The 13,576-nt window shown below is 42.4% G+C and overlaps 1 protein-coding gene across 1 annotated transcript in view; it reads left to right on the top strand.

The window, feature by feature from the left end:
• Positions 1–12,623: 12,623 nt before the first annotated feature.
• Positions 12,624–13,576, top strand: part of NHSL1 (NHS like 1) — a 181,197-nt gene continuing 180,244 nt past the window's right edge. The window contains 1 exon segment of the mRNA XM_036379824.2: positions 12,624–13,256. Within this exon segment, the coding sequence (XP_036235717.1) occupies positions 12,899–13,256 (358 nt within the window). The 5' untranslated portion in view covers positions 12,624–12,898.

Below are 13,576 nucleotides of genomic sequence, written 5' to 3'. Positions count from 1 at the left end.
TTTCACAGGTTGGCACCTTGTACTCATAGAATCCTGACATTGCTGTAGCATCACTTTCCGGAAAAGAGCATGGTCTGGGACAAATCTGCCCATAGGAAGGAAAGTACTTATTGCTGATTTGTGAGGAGCAGCATAACAAGGTGTATATGTATCTATCAGCCAGATAAGCATGCAGAACAAAGCAGCAAAGTTGAAATTATACATATAACTAATTGCCACTGGAGTAGTATGAATGTAGAATTGCATGGGTTAGACACATGTACTCTTTACAGATTGGTGATGGATATGTTCTCAAGAAATGTGACTGAAAATATGTCAACATGTATGCTTATATTGATGTCTCTCTCCCCACACAATCATTATGCTAAGGGATATGATCATATATAAGATCATATAAAGCGTTTGATTTATGTGTTTTTATTGATCAGTTTCCACATCTCTAGCATGAATAGTCCATTGAAATCAGTACTGTTACACAAGAACAAGCAGTTTAGAACCTCCACCAGTATTGTGTGCTTACAAAGTGTTCTGATTGCAAAAAATCAATACTTGATTGGCTGCCAAGACAATAAATACATTGCCTGCTTAAGAACTGAGCAAATCTTTTACCTGAATGTGGATGAAGAATGAAGGACCTCCTTGGGCCAGCAGTGTGGTGATTCAGGCACTCAGGACATAGTGACAAGGGAGGAAGGGGGGAGAAGAGAAGGGACTTGCTGAATCCCTTGGAAAGCAGCAGTCACCCCAAGAACTAGGCCTCTAAGGGCCAAATGTCCCTGGACAGCCCCACCTGTCCCCCACCCCACTGCCCAGGAGTCCAGGAGCCCCAGCTCCTCCCCTTCAGCTCAGCCCGGGGACTTCAGTTCCCACCTAAGCTAAGCATCTCCAACTCTCTCTTCAGCTCCTGCATGGACACCTGGTAGATTATTTTTAAAGAATGTTATTAATATCTCCACTAGTTAGTCTGGATTTCACATTCACAGTATCGTGGAAGTAATAGTGGTTGGAAAGCACTGCTGGAGGTCATAGCAACATGAGCTAACTCAGTTTGTAAGAGACATCATGAGGTCTGAGTCAAAGCAGGTCAACTGTGCACACAGACCAGGTCCCAGATTTTATCCAGCCTCTCTTGAAAAACTTTTAGGATGAAATCTGCACCAACATTCTCTAGCATAGCCTCCTCCTCAGAACAGAGCTACTGCCGCATCAGGCCAGCTGTGTCTTTGTCTGGCCAAGTCTCCAAGAATGGAGACTCTACAACCCCTGCAGACAATTTGTTCCACTAGTGCATTACTATCCTGTGAAAAAGCTTTTCCTTATACAATTTTTAGTTGATTAAGAACATGTTATATTTTGTATGTGTTCAGTAGATATAGAAGATATTGTACCTTCCTCTAAATATTTAAATATTTGTAATATGCAATAAGATCCCTAATGAAAAAGCACTTTTAAACTGTACTTTAGTTGTTTTAGCAATCCCATTACTCCAGGTGGAAAAGGAAGAAGACTGTCATTGGCTCTACCAGCACAACAAGTATTTCAGGTATAGTCCCAAACCTAATAAAATTTTTCAGACTCTATCAGGGACATAAAACTAAGATTGTCCATAAATGCAGTGGTGGTTCCCTAGTGCTTAATGTGTCGTCCTTTAGAATTATTTCAAAATGGTTTCCATGGTTTTAGATGCTGCCATGTTGTAAAAAGAGTAGGGTTTTCTGAAGGATAAGGATAATAGCTGATTTCCATCTCACACTACTGTCTTGCTTGGATGATACTTATTTATGTTAAAATACATTATAATCAAATAATTCCATTTCACTGATTTTATAGTAAAATCCATTCTCACAGGACTCAACCCATTGATAGACATGAGAAAAGGCTGGGATAATATGGCACCACTCCTGCATACATGTTCAGTAATTGACAACAATTAACTTCATATGAGGTTTTAAAATAAGTTAAAATAAACCTTCAGCAAATTTTTCCCCCTTGGACAGCCTGCTGAATTATTCTTGCAGGTACTCACTGGGCTACTCACTGTAAATAGAACAATGTTTACAATCACTCTAAGGTTATCATCATGGTGTTTACAGAATTCTATGAAAATCAGCTAAAATGAACCTTTGTAAGCCAAAATGGGGAGTAAATTCTAGAAACAAGACCAGATCAGAAAACATGTGACAAAAGGTTCTTCTTCTCTACAGCTGGGGATGTATTATGCAAAGCATGGTTTCTGATGTATATTATAGAATTTAAACTAGAAAGGATTGTTGGATTTTGGTAACACCTGTTCTTGGCAGGCACCTGCTCTTTTCCACTTTTAAATATTGAATAATGTTTATGATTGATTTAGTACAAGATAGAATGTGCAGCTCATATCACAAAGATCCAATGCACGTCCTTTGTTTTCTGTAGCCTGTTTTTTAAACTGTTCAGTAATTTATCACAAGAGAATCATAATGGAGTAAGATCTTGCAAGGAAAAAAAGCCCAATGGTTTTAAGGCCACAACTGAAATAAAATACTTGTTTGGTTGTATTAATAGTTTGTTTAAGTGCCTACAAAAATGGGTTTATTTCCTTTGCCAGTGTTTACACTTCATGTCAGTAAGAAGAAACTACTATTCATATTGTCTCCATGAGGTGCCACTGAACAATATTACTATTGTTGAAGGTTGAGTAAATAAAGTTTAACTTTTCAAAGCAATTTCAGCCTCACCTCCACTATGTACAAACATAGGCTTGAGGACATAATCACCTGTACACACCTCTGAATGTCATGGGCAAGAATCTCAATGGTGTGAGACTCTGTACAAACTCAGGGAGCAAATAAACACAATTCCTATCACACAAACACTAAACCAGATGGATAGAACACAAAAGAGGAAAAAGGAAATGTAGATTCCTGTAGATAACCTGTATCTACATGATCCACCATGTCAAAGGTTCTGCTGGCATCAAGGGCAATGATGAATTCATAGCTTACAGGAAAGAATTTGTAGGTGATTTTTTTGGATGGATCATTTGGCTGAAAAGAAAACTGGTCAAACTTAGGATTTTCTTTTTAAGCCACACAATACAAAACTATCTCAAATATGTGTGGGTTTTTTTCTTTTTTCTTTATTTTTTTTTCCCTAATGGTAAACTCCATATCCAAAATTATAAGGCTCATTTGGAAACTTCAACTCAGGAAAATCCGGTAATTTTTCCAAGTGGGATCCACGAAGATTATGCCTTCAAGAACTGTGAAGGCAAGCAGCTAGGTTTCCTTTACTGAATGTGCTAAGAATATGAAATACAGCTCTCACAGTTATAGAAATAAACTTATATTCTAGAAATATAACTCGGATTATTATCTTAATATCAAAGTAGAATTGTGAGTTATTTGCAGTCTTCAATTTTTCCTGGTCAGATTTGTAGTTGGCCTCAAGTCATTTCTCTGTGTTGTTTAGAAAATTGAATTCCCTTCCCCCTCTATAGCTCGGTGGCTTAGTACAAAGACAACTGCTTCGATGTTTTAAGAGCATCGAGTGACTTTTTTTTCCAGGCTAGAAGATATGTTACTGAGAAGTTCCACTGACTAAATGTCTGTTCTCTGAAAACAGACATTGGAAAGCATGTTTGTAATTTCAGACTGTTTTGTTAGACATATACAAATGCAGAACTAAAAACAAACACAAATCCATTCCCTAAAGAGAAAAAGTGTACACAGAAATATCTTTACAGAAAACTGTTTCCAAGCAATGTAGACACTAAACAGTATTCTAAAGTTTTCTTTTTAATATGATTTTACTCCAGTAACTCTAATTAACAAGGGAAAAATTAAGCATCTGAAGCATTTTCCTTTGCCTTGGAAATGCTAAAGAGGAATAGCAGATAAAATTCTCAGCTCCAAACAGGACAACTGTGACAGTGGGCACCATACTGATGCAGGATAAAGAGGGCCTTTGGAGAAATATGTTTAAGGCTTAAATATGAGCTTTTAAAATAAATCAGTGATGGAATACAGCAGGCATGTGAGCAGCACTGTTTCACTGAAGGCAATTCTTTATAGACTAATAGTTAATTACAGTATGGTACAGTAGATATTTGTCTGAAGAATTCTATTTTAAGGTTTCGTTAAATTAATTGCAATAGAATAATGGGTTTACATGATACCTCTTTTAAAGGGATATTAATAAGCTCCCCCTGACTATTTGGAAAGCATGGCAAAGAGTTATAGATTTCAGTGGAAAAGGATTGACTATATGGCTTCAATGGATTGTGGATCACAATGATTGTGTTAGTATTTGAAACTGCAGTTGCAGCTGTCATTAAATGCAAAGCACAGAAAAACTGACAGAGCAAAGAGACAAGTTGAAATCATTGTAACACTGTTTCTTTGGTTTTGTTTGGGTTTTATTTCTTTTTTAATGTGTATGTACAACCGGGGATTAAATATTCAAACTTCTGGAAAGAGACCACAAGGGTGAGTCCTGGGAGGAAGCTAAATACAATCAACTATTTTTTCCTTCTAAAGAAGCTATTCCTGAAATACACTGAAATTCTTTACATTTTCTTCCACCTCATTTCTAAGAAAAACTAAGCAGAACTTCTTTAGCTGGATTTCACTGTATTTAAAAGTTGATTCCTCTGATATTAAGCAAAGCATAATATGTTTTTTTTCTTGAACTAAAGATTTATTTTGCTAGAAATTATTAAAACTGGGCATGTTCATAGTTCTCTAAGGAATGTGTACTCTGCCAAATCTAAAAACACTTGGAAGAGAAAGGAGGTCTATCTTGCATACTGTACTACATGTTTTTTACTGATTTATGAACAACTGATGTTTAGTTTGTACAGTTTGTTGGGTCCATGCAGTGAAATAAACACAGCTGCATTTATTACAGCAATTACATAATCACATATTTGGTACTCCCAAACTTCTGGGAATATTCAAAGAGTAGTAAAAATCCTAATTTCCTTTACCGTCTCTGTTACTCACATTTTATATTTATTTTATATTAAAGCCTTACATTATATTTAATGTAAGGCTTTAGTTTGTATAAATTAGATATTTTAGTAGTAATGATTCTGCAACAACAGTAATTTAGGTCATTGGCACCAGCTGTAAACAGTGGTAGTGCCATTGCATAGTTCATAGAAAATACAAAGGTGCCACTTGTCACAGGTATTGCTTTGAGTGATCCTCAGCTCAGCTACTCCAGGTAGCATAGACTTTACTAGTCAGTGTAATTTCTAGATAGTCATAATGCCATCCATCTTTCAAACAATTCTTTTGGAATATGAATATATTTTATTCTACTTTATTGGCAGTATGCCAGTCTTTGAGACTGATTTTATAGATAAACAAAAACACCAAGCTTTGCAGCACAAACACATTGTATTTCATCACAAACACCACCAGGTAGTTGAAATTGTGCAAAGGAAAATAAACAAGGCAGCCAGAGACCTTTAATGATCTACCACAGTGACAAAGTCTTCCCAAATGAATATTTAGGTAGAAAAAAAAAAAAAAAGTTCTGGCATCCTGTAAATATCCAGAACATGGATGGTATGCTAAATATATTTAGGAAATATTTTGTCTTTTTTTTAATCTGAAAATGGAAAGGGGAGTTTAGACAGTGGTAGAGTTTCTGATTTCTGCAGATTTCTCCACACTCACTATTATAATTTCCCCAGTGACTGTTTCATCCACGGTGGAAGTCCCAGGAACAAGTCATGCTCACTCACAAGGAAGAGAATGGGGAAATCTGTGCTAGTTGACAGAGGGTTTACCATGCCCTGCGTTTTTTCAGTGACCAAATTCAGCATTTTATTTATGAGGCAGAAGCTCAAAACTCATTCATGACTGACTGGCCTGCCATCCATTTGTGTTCATAATGGAAATGAAACAGGGTGGCATTATTTTTTAAAAAATGTTATATGTATAGTTTAAAGAAGTACTTCAGTGTAGCTGTAGTCCCTGTTGGTAGGGAGCTAATACCTAAAGAGAAACTCAGTTCTGCTTTGGTGACCAGCACAGTCTGCATGTTTGGGATGCAATTAAGAGGCTTTTGTCTGTTGGATGTATTGTTTACCCTGAGTCCTGAGGCATTCATTTGAGAAGATAATCAGCTCTGTTAAAAGAATCCAATTTCATCTTGATTGATGGAATCTTTTTTTCAAATTGTTTTAGAATTTGGTACAATATTTAGTTAGTGAATCAAAATGTAAACTGTGTTATTGCTTCAAAGGAGACCAAATATAATACAATTAGAGAAGAAATAAATATGGTCAGTGTCCTAGATAAATAAAAATTATATACAGAACTTACACCAGCTTTCAACATGATCTGTTTTCATTAAAGCTAAGGACAGCAGCAAATTACTTTGGTCAGCATATATGAAATTTCCATATGTTTATTCGATTTTCAGTTGATAATTCTTACAGCCTTTGTTTCTCCAGATGAAGGTTTTCTTGCACAAATAATGATATCCCTATTCCTGCTGTACAGTCACTGGCTGTTTGCATACCTGTAGCTATGAAACTCAGTAATAATGAATAGTTATACATGAATTGTATTAGATATAAGGAAGAAATTTTTCATGGTGAGGGTGCTGGGGCACTGGAATGAGTAGCCCAGAGAAGCTGTGGATGACTCATCCCTTGAAGTGGTGAAGGTGAGGGTGGGTGACACTTTGAAAAACCTGGTCTAGTGGAAAGTGTGTTTACATTATCAATGAAAAAAATGTATCAGAAGTTTGTCTGCTATGAAGGAAGTGGAAGAGCAGAATGCACTCTGTTAGGAGACACAGAAATGTCTCAACCAAATGAAGAAAATTAGTATGGCAATTCTGGGAGTACTATTTTTGACCCATTGAGATAATTTCTCAGCAACTTGGCTTCTCTTTGGGGAGATATAGGTAGGGATTTTTTCCATTTTCCAAGAATTGGAGTCTTAAAGGCAGGTTGTCTCTGAGTTCCACACAACCATGGTGACTGGCAGTCTTTTTTTTGCACTCTACTCAACTGAACACCAGGACCAAAAACCTCTGATGATCATTTGAGTTCTGAAGGGGTTGTTATGCTATAGTTGTATTTTCCTAGGCTTTATGATCTCTTGAAAGTGTTTCTATTCACAGTCTCGATTGCCTGCACTGTTCAGCTCCCTTGAGAATGATCCAACACACTGCTGTGTCTCGAAGTGCAAAGAGTACATTTTCCTGCAATTTTTTCACAGCATGTCAGCTGCCTCTTTTTATGCAGCAGAGCTGCAGCTCTTCTACACTGATGACTTCAGATGGTTGCAGAGCAAGCTTCAGATCATGCATCTGTGAGCAGGAATGGAAGGAAGGAAGCAGGGGTGGGAGAGCTCCCCTTTTAGAGGCAAAGAGCTGTTGCACGTTGTTGGTGTGCAGTTGAATCATATCCTCAGGCCATCACAACTACCGCTTCCTCCACGGTGTCATTCCCACTGCAGTTAGCTTTGATTGTTCCATTGCACCACTAGTAGCATGGCTTTTATCCAAAGACAATTCTGTACAGATAGAAAAATGAGAAGGGGTTTGAGAGGTTATAGGCAGGCTGAACACAGCATGCTGACTCTCCCACTTCTCTGGATAGACAGAGCGCTGTGGCACAGAAAAGCTCAGGCCAGCTAAGCAGAATAACCCAAGGTCTAAACCACAAGCTGGGCAGACTCGAAGAATAAGTTCCAGCTTAATGTTAGGAGTGAGAAAAGAGAAAGATCACTGGGACTGGTGCAACAACCACTAACTTTTAAGAAAGTGCCCAAGAAAGTACTGAACTCATCTGCGTTGAAAGTGTGAATACATCTACTCAGTTCTTTGAATAACAGGTATGAAGGTGCTGGAATTACACTACTGCCTTTGTTTAATGTTGACAATAACATGGTGAAGAAAATTAGAAAAATGCACAGCAGAATGAAACAGAAAATGCAGCTCAGTTTCAGGCTTCATGTAAGCATGTGATCCAGGCATATACCAGACAAGGAGAGCTTGGAGTTCACAAAAGTTGGAAATTATTGATGTTCAGGAAAACAGGACCTTTCTAAGTAACCTGTGTCAGAGAGAAACCTGGCATCATCAGAGAAGTTCTGCTATTAGTTTTAAAAGAATATCCACAAGGTTCTTTTTCTGGACAAAGAAGGTCTTTTGGGCTATGCTGAGTATGAACTCAAGCACACAAAAATACCAGTTCCTGATATTGGTAAGCTAGAAGAAAAGTAAGGATTGAAAGTTCTGCCGCATAGTCAGGCGAAGGTCATCTGTGGCCCAATATAGTAGTGTAGAAGTTTAGAGAAACCCAGCAAAGCAGCTATAATTTTTTAGCTGTAATTGATTTTATAATTTGATATTTATATAATGCACAAAAAGTATGTAGTCATGAGGGACAGAAAAAATTCTGGTGCCATTTGATTTTCTTGGGAGTTCTACTCCCAAGAAAATCTACTCCCATTTGTTGCCTATCTTATGCAGGTTTCCTTGAAAAAGGTTTTCTACTAAAACAAATAACTACATGATGATTAAAAGAGCCCAGTGATCCAGTAAGACTGAAAGCATCCACATACTTTTGGTTAACCAAGAAAGAATAAAATGTCAGAACTTTTCTTGCAGAATTAGCTCTGTTTTAAGCTTACACCAAACTTCTACAGCTCAACAGCTAAAGTAAGTAAAAAAATATATAAGCTGGCTATGTTTCCAGGACATTGAGCTTATTTTCTCCACTACAAACAAGAGCTCATTGGAGCTGCTCTGGGAGTGGCCAAGAAATGTCCTCCTCCATTCCTACAAGTTACACTGTTGTTGTTTCTGTGTATCCATTTTAGTTGGGTTTTCTGAGCCTACACAGGCAAACAGCTTCAATCTGTGGGATAAAATACAATGGATGAGCTTGGTGATCCATCTAAACTACCCTCTTGGCACAAAGGTACAATTTCAGGAAGAGCTGCCTGATGTTACATGGTTGGCCATGTGACTTTTGTATTACTGCTCACCACTTGCTTCTGAGAGCCCAAAGGGATTGCAGAAGTAAGCCAAGGGAAGAGCAGTGTTCATTCTGCAGTGGGTGATGAGTAAGTCCCACAAGACTTTTCTTCTGTTTCTTAAAGTAGAACATGAAAGTTATTAGGTCTTTAATTTGGTAAATTAACTTGTGGCTTAAAATGCCGAAGGATGAAAGCTGCAATTCAGGCATAATGAACTTTCCAGTGAACTTTAACTTTGATTAAAAATGTAATAAATATTGGTTTGAAATATTTAGTGGAGTCTCTGCTGTCCTTTTGTCTACCTTTCTCCTTTATCTCTCATTTTTCTATGCTCTGTTCCTCTGATGAGAGGGTCTCCCACTCCTGACTGAGGGTATTTGGAGCTGTGAGACCCAGAACATGGGGTCACAGCTCTGCCAGGCAGAGTAGCTGTGCAAGTGGAAGTGACTGCTGCCCACTGACCTCCTTCTCCAGTGGATCCAGCTGCATGGAAAGCAGCCTCTTGCTCCCACCAGTTACACAATTGCCAAAAATCTGCACTGTGTGAGCAGGCAGGGCCATGATGAGCTCCCCCAAGGACAGGGATGGCTCCCCCGAGGGCAGTGTCCTGCCAGACAGCGGGGACAGCACTGGGGCTGTCACTTGCTGGCCAGTGGTGCTTGCCTTGACTCAGTGTCCCCCTGGGCCTGCAAGAGATTTAGAAGGGTCAGGAGCATCCTTGCAGCTCTGCCAGAAAAGGAAACATTTTCCAGTTTTAACCTCTGGAAACAGACAATGTTCATGGCTACCTGAGGAAGATGGGGTGTCCCTAAGAAAGTCTGTACTTCTACTGAATGTAGAAATTTTAAATTCTTCCTTTTCAGCATGATGAATACTTTAAATCCCCACTCTGTAAGTATTTAAGCTTCTTTTTCTTCCCTATGTCCCTTCTTTTAGCACAGAGAGAAACAACCTTCACTGGTTTCAGTTAACCTATCTTCACATTTCAGTCATTCAATCTTTACATTTTTTACACTTGTTTTCTTTTCTGAGTATTTCATGTGGTAACATCCCATCCCAGAAAAACATATAAATTAATGAGAAAAAAAAGTATCAGTTTGGAATAAACACAGAGACTCTGAATATTTCAAAAACATCAGTACATCAGTGCATTTAAAATTTAGATTTATTTCTTAACTTGGTTTAACTGGCAGTCCTAAACCACCTTATTTTATGATACATTATTCCCACCAGAAATATTCAAGCTGTCACCAGAGTTTATTTTAGTTTGCAAACATAAGAACCAGTGAAATAGGTAAAGTAGACTTCACTGGCAGTGAAATCCCATTCACTCACATTAGCTAAGGCTTTTTACTGCATTTAGATGTTGTCTCAGGCTTTGATTTCTGGCTATTATTCTGTGCTCAGATCTGTTCTAAGTACCTTTTCCTGCTTATATATAAGAACATGCAAAAATATTTGCAATATCAGGATGTGATCCAGATTTTCAGGAAAAAAGAGTGGTAAATGTACCTTTTTGAAAGTACCTATTAATAAACTTAAAATTAGTAATTTCCAATCAAACAAACACACAGCCTTATGAACCCTGGCAGATATGTTGCTGTGGGTTCTTTTCAGCTGGCACCTTTACTGACCTCTTTGCTCACTTTCTTGCTACTGCATTTTATATTTATACTATATTTATATTTATATCCTGTAGTTTAAACACACCATACAAAGAATCACTCCTCCCCATTCAAATATGCCAGTGAGCAGGATGCATTTTTTATCAAACAACTACCCAAAACAAACTGTGTAAGAATTAATGAAGACATTATGTCCCAAAATAAAACCAGGAGAGTTCAATATGACAAAATTACTGTTTCCTATTCTCTGAAAATCAATCCTGACAGCTTCTCCATTGCAAAACTAATTATTTGGATTCCTTATGTGCCTAAACCCCTGATTAAACACCATTTTGCCTGTTTGCACCGTGTTCTTCTCACCAGTTTCTATAAATATTGCACATGTGCACCCATTGGTACCGTCTGGAACACAAAACCAGTGGGAGCATTCCAAGTTGCAAAGCTATCCATTGGTAACCTGTTTGGACAGAGGTGTTAAGAAAGGAGGCTTTGTTCTTTATTTTTTAAACACTAGATGGCATTGCTTCCTCCCCCTGCCCCCCAGGGAAAACTTGAAGATGAAACTTGATTAATGTAAGAGAAGAATTAGTGGCTTGCAAGTTTTGCTATGACTTGATAGGCCCTTAAAAGCCTTTCCTGTAAATCTTAACTCTCGACTGTGCCACCAAGCCTTTGGTTTGTATTCCTCTGTCTGCAGCCCCCATACTTCTCCATGCACCAAGGAATTTCTGAAGCACTACTGGTGGAATGGTTTCCTTCAGGATTCCTTTAAGTAAAGCTACGGGTGATAGATACTATGATGCAAAATATTTTGTTACATAAACTTCGTGTCCTCAAGATGCTAATTGACGTGATACATCCCTGGACCTTTCCTTCTCCAGCTGATTCTGTTTCTTTCATCACATATATTCATGAGCTACAGCGGGAACCAGAACAAGCTATGAGGCAGGAAGGAACTATACAACCGCTTTTCCCCAGGGCCCTTTCCCACAAGACGAGAGGGATTGGGTTCCTCTCTTTATCATATAGCAGGAGCCAGAGCCAGTAGGGCATTGTCCAATTAAAATTAAATAGCAGCTGTTGACAGTTGCTTGTGGGCTAAATTGGTTCTGTGGGGAATAGGGAATAGCTCATTAGAGCCGCCATCTCCATGAAGAGCTGATTGTGTCCTGAGCGCGGGGGCTTCTAAAGCTGGAACCTGCCTTCGGTCCGCACCAGGCTTACGTGCAGCGTTTGGTGCTGCCACACTCGCTGTCACGGGCCAGACTTTTCTTCTCCTACCTCGGTGTAAATCTTAGTAAAAATTAACCACAGAGAACGCGCCGTTCCCAGACAGGCTGCTCATCCTTCCCCACCTTGGAGCAGCACCCCTGGCCTGACCCGCAGCACGGCGGGGGGAAAGGGCAGAGCCGAGACGCGTCCCCTGTCTTGCTTGGCCCCTTTGGCCGAGCAGAGGAGGCCGGGCGGGCTGGCTTCTCCCGGGGGAGTCCCGCTGGACCGAGCGCCGCGGGGCCGGGCCAGGAGCAGCTACCTTGTCTGCCCGGGAAGGGTGAGGCTCCAGTTCGGGGAGCCGCAGGTAGGCGGCGGCCTCCTACTTTTCCCAGGTTCGTGGAGGTTTTTTTCCCCCCTCCGTTCTCTCCTCCTCTTTTTCCAGCTCTCGCTTTCCGGGTTGGGAGTTTGGTGCGTTCAGAAAAGTGCCTGCAACGGCGCGGGGTTCCCCAGGTGGAGCTGGTCCTGGGCTTTCTCTCCCCTCCTCCTCTGGCTGGCTTTCCTCCTTTGTGGCCGCATCCAGGGCGCTTCAGTCCCCCTCCCACGCTTCCTCTTTCCCTCCCTCCCCGCCTCATCCTCACTTCGGGGAGAGAAAGCCGGGCTCTTTCCTGTCTCCCGGCCGGCCCGGGCTCTCACCGTGCCCGCCGTGCGGCGGTGCTGCGCCCCGCTCCGCTCCCCCTCCTCTCCCTCCCTCCCCTCCCCTCCCTCCTCCCGGGGCCGCTCCCGCCTCCGGGGGCCACTCCCGCACATGGGCGCCGCTCGGGGCTCCCCCTGCGCCCAGGCGGCGGTGGCGGCTCCCCCCCGGCCCCGTAGCGCCTAGCCCGGCAGCCCTCCCTCCCGCCCCGATTCATTTGTTGTTGTGCTGTTCTCTCTCTCTCTCTCCCTCCCTCTCCGCTCCCTGAACTTTTGTCACCGCAGGCCGCTGCGCCGATGAAGACTTTTCGCGCCGGGGACGCCTAGCTCTCCCCCCACCCGTGCCGCTGCCGTGCCCCGCGCTGCTCCCCGTCCCCGGCCGCGATGCCGTTCCCCCTGCGGACCCTGGAGCCGCTGAAGCTGTGCAGGTTGGAAGAGGCCGGCGGGGATGGCGCGGAGCGGGGCGGCCCGGCTCCCGGGGACCACGCCGGGACGGCGGAGGGGGGCGGCGGGCGCCGCCGCGGCTCGGTGCCGCTCTTCGGGACGCTGGAGCAGGTCAGCTCGTACGCGCTGGTGTCGCTGCTGATGCAGCTCTCCGACCTCTCCCGCTGCGCCGGCGACATCTTCGGCGGGATCCTCAGCGAGGCGGACTCCCTGTGCCACCGCAACGCCCGGCTCCAGCGCCGCCTCGGCGCCCTGGAAGAGCTCCTCGCCCGCCTCGACCACCGCAAAGTCAAGATCCGTGAGTACCACCCTCGCCCGGCGCTGCGAGCTCGTTCGGGACGGTGGCGGGGCGGCTCGGGGAGCGGGAGGACCGCAGGAGGGCGGCCGCCCGGTGGCGGAGCTGTTGGCGCTGCAGGCTGGGCTCTAGTTTGTGATTTATTTGAAAATAGAAAGGAAAGAGGGACACCTAAGCATCCCCGTCTCTCTTTTCCCGTATTCGGGGGCGGCGGCCGCCTCCGGTCCCGCCGCGGCTCCTGCCGGGCCCCCCGGTGCCCACGGGCTGTAGCGCGGCGCTGCTCATCCCCCTCCGGGACACCCGGCCCCGGCTCCGGCCCGGGA

Source organism: Molothrus ater, chromosome 3, assembly GCF_012460135.2.
Source record: "Molothrus ater isolate BHLD 08-10-18 breed brown headed cowbird chromosome 3, BPBGC_Mater_1.1, whole genome shotgun sequence".
NCBI classification, from domain to species: Eukaryota; Metazoa; Chordata; class Aves; order Passeriformes; family Icteridae; genus Molothrus; species Molothrus ater.
This window is presented reverse-complemented; position numbering and strand designations above follow the sequence as displayed.